This window comes from Trachymyrmex septentrionalis, unplaced genomic scaffold (genome assembly GCF_001594115.1).
Source record: "Trachymyrmex septentrionalis isolate Tsep2-gDNA-1 unplaced genomic scaffold, Tsep1.0 scaffold80, whole genome shotgun sequence".
NCBI lineage: Eukaryota > Metazoa > Arthropoda > Insecta > Hymenoptera > Formicidae > Trachymyrmex > Trachymyrmex septentrionalis.
Genome location: NW_017305988.1, coordinates 636,480 through 640,026, shown reverse-complemented (window position 1 = coordinate 640,026; position 3,547 = coordinate 636,480). Strand labels below are relative to the sequence as shown.

At 25.2% G+C, this 3,547-nt stretch overlaps 1 protein-coding gene across 1 annotated transcript in view; it reads left to right on the top strand.

The window, feature by feature from the left end:
* The window catches only part of LOC108754704, a 6,070-nt gene that overhangs the window by 537 nt on the left and 1,986 nt on the right, over positions 1-3,547 (top strand). The window contains exons 2-3 of the mRNA XM_018497203.1: positions 1,428-1,586; positions 2,428-2,681. Coding sequence (XP_018352705.1) covers positions 1,428-1,586; positions 2,428-2,681 — 413 coding nt within the window. The remainder of the gene's footprint in view (positions 1-1,427; positions 1,587-2,427; positions 2,682-3,547) is intronic.

Genomic DNA, 3,547 nt, shown 5'->3' with positions numbered 1-3,547 from the left:
TATATATATATTAATATTATTGAATTTATAAATTGTATACGTTTAATAAACTAATAACATATTAATCTTCTAATTCATATTAAAAAATATTTATAACGTTATAAATTGTATAACTTTTTCTCAGTCTCATGAACAGATTATTTTTTCATTAAATATTAATTATTAACAATAAAATTTAATTTTTTCACTAAAAAGCTAAGAGCATTGATGAAAAATTTATTTCAACGACGTTTGCAAAAATCTTTATAGCTCAGCGATATTTGAATATATTACAAGTGATTACTGTTACTATGGTATCTCAACAGGGGCATTTTATTCATTAAACGATAAAATAGATATATCAGATCAAGTATACTTAAGGATTGATAAAGCTTCAAAATATCAAAAAAAATTATTGTGTATATAATAACAAAAATGTGTATATAATCTTAAGTCTAATATCATGGTCTTGTCAAAATTATCTTTTTGATATGAACATAATCGAAATTAGTATTTCTGTTCAATATTTATTTTTTTCCGCGTTGAAAATTAATTGATATTACAAAATATATTTTAGTATATCATAAATTAGTTTAATACAACGTAAATCAGTAAAAGAAATTTGATGTGTAAAAAAAGTTAAGATATGGAGAATTTTAGTGCTAAATATAAATCTATAAAAAATTTATAATAAGATTTTCAATGAAATTGATTTCTTTACGTAAATTATGTCATAGCTTTTTTTGGATTGATGGACTTGTTTTAAATTACTTATGATTTATTATGATAAACTAGCTAATCACATTATATATATTATTTAGAAAGTATAATTTATAGTTTAGCTCGTGAGAGAGATTTGATAATCATTAGGTTTAAAATTATTCCACATCTGCAGCGAAAATCTATATTTGCATCTGCTTCTCGCAAACATTGCATCGAGAATTCTTGAGTGTGTGATCAATTATATTAAATATTTTGGCAATTAAAAGCTCAATTAAATTATCGTTGAAAAAAATTATATTATTTATATGTAATTAATTGAAACATTGTAATATATAATGAAATTTATATAAATAATATAATTGTAATTAATAAAAGCATTAAATAACACAAATCTTACATAATTTCTAGGATCAATTTCGATGTCTCACTATTAATAGATATGTTATAGGCAATTTATAGTTTATTTTGTTACTTTACAAAGAAGTGGAGTCAATTTAATTTGTACATCATGACCATGAAGTAATATCTGCGAGATTAATTAAGTTATTGAACAAACACTTATACACGTGTCAATTTAGTGAAAATCACTTTAACATTTTATTTTATCTCTACTAAATATATATAGTAATCTTTGAACATATCTTAGAAATGTTAATATTATCTGTAAGTTTCTAGCTCGAGCATTTTTTCACAGATAATATTATTTTGACATACTTAATTTTCAGACACGACAAAACAGTATCAAGCTTATCTGAGAAAGTATGAAAACGATGACAAGTTGGTGATTCTGCAGGCCGTGGACAGGCCAGGGTCAAAACCTGGCGACAATTATTCGTCGATGTTGATCAGAACGAAACTTGTTGGTATTCGCGGAGACGGAAGTCGTTAGTTCTTTTTATTTTTAATTTTATGTTATTACCAAGAAGAAACAAAATTATCGGTAGACTCAATGATATTTCATCCAGAATGAAATAATTTTCCGTTATATAACATTTTACAATAGATATCTCCTGATAAAGAAGAAAAAAGATAAAACAATGCTATTTATTTATTTGCCACTAATTTAGAGTAACATGTAATATTTGAAGAAAAGAGCACATCTTTTATTTTTTTATTAAAAAGTTATTTTACAGACAAATTTTAATGACTTAGTTTATATTTAAAAAATACTATAGATAAAAATGAATTTTATTAATTCATTTTAATTGTATTATTATATAAACTAAATTTGACAGTGGCTTATTGTACTTATTAATAATTATTAGAATTATTAGAATTTTATAAAATTAATAATTTTGTGAAATTCTATCATAATATATTGTTTGAGTTGAAAATGTCGTATTTATTTAGTACATAAAATAAACCTTTGTAATGGATATAATTAATTATAAGTAGTGCAGCGAAAAACCTGTAACTATTGAAAGAACTTTGTTAAAATTGATCTTTGATCCTATTACTGTCAACTGATTTAATTCATACTTTTTATTAGTGGTCTTGAGATCTTTAAGTATTTACTTAATGCAGAAAATAGAAAAAAAAATTTAAAAGTTAAAAAAAGATTTTTCTGCAAAATTTTGTAGACAGACAAACAGACAGACGGACGACTGGACCAACACTGTAAAATTATAAAATAGTTTGCTACGTTGCACCACTTAATAAATAAAGAAATACAAATACAGCTTGCATACATAGATACGTTTCATCTCTTTCCATGTTTGTGTGTAGCATATGCCAAGACTTTTATGACGAAGATGATTATTGGAGATAAGAAAAACTCCAGATTAATGGACCTTACCGATTTATTTCGGATTGAGGCAGATGCGTATATAAAAATATTGCCCATGCTTGGACCTTTTGGTCCTCCATGTATATATGCTGATCCGGATATTATAATAATGGAAGATTTGGCAGAAAAAGGATATACCACCTGCGAAAGGCGCAACTTTCTGGACTTAGATCATTCTGTCTTCGCCTTAAAGGTACGTTAACAATTGGATTCCGGAATATATGCTATTTATCTTGTCTCAGTATAAATAAAATGTAATAGATTAGAAATATAATTCTACAAAGTGTTCTAAACACATTTTTGACACATCGCTTGTAGGAAACTAAACTGACTGGACTAAACTGATCGTGAGTCGAAAAGTCTACCATTTTAAAATTTTCGCAATAGTCAACGATTATTAATTTTATTAGATATTAATTTTTAAAGATTGCCGAATAAGCCGGTAAAACCGACGTATAAACAACTTTAAGATATTTTTTAGAGTTCTTTATGAAATATATCTTAAAGATATTTTGTTTAAAGATTCTTAAAGGTATCTAATTTAAAGTTGTTTTGCTTATTAGGTAACTAAAAAAATGTGAAAATTGCAAAATGGTAAAAGATTTTTCGACTTAGTTTAGTCTACTTTACTTGCCCATAACCGTATCAAAAAGTTTAAGACACGCTGTATAACATCAAATTATTTGATTTTTTTTCTTTAGAATGTAATCAGATTTCTAAAGTATATTTAGATAATCAATACTTAGATAATTTATTATCAGGAGATGATAAGAAATTTTTCCTCAAGAGAAAATGAAATAAATAAAGATATTGCTTTAACTGATTGTTTAGACAGTAAACTTTAAAGGTTATAAAGTTTTGTTGTAGATACATGGGACAAGTAAAAGTATTGCTAGACATATTCATACAGTAGTTATTATTGAATAGTAGCAGAAGCATATGATAGTCGAACCTTAGCTTCATTTATCTTATCGCGATAGTCGTTAATAATTATTAATCAATATGATTAGTATTATCTGTAAATCCAGCTAAAAATGAATTTTAAATATTGATGAGAGA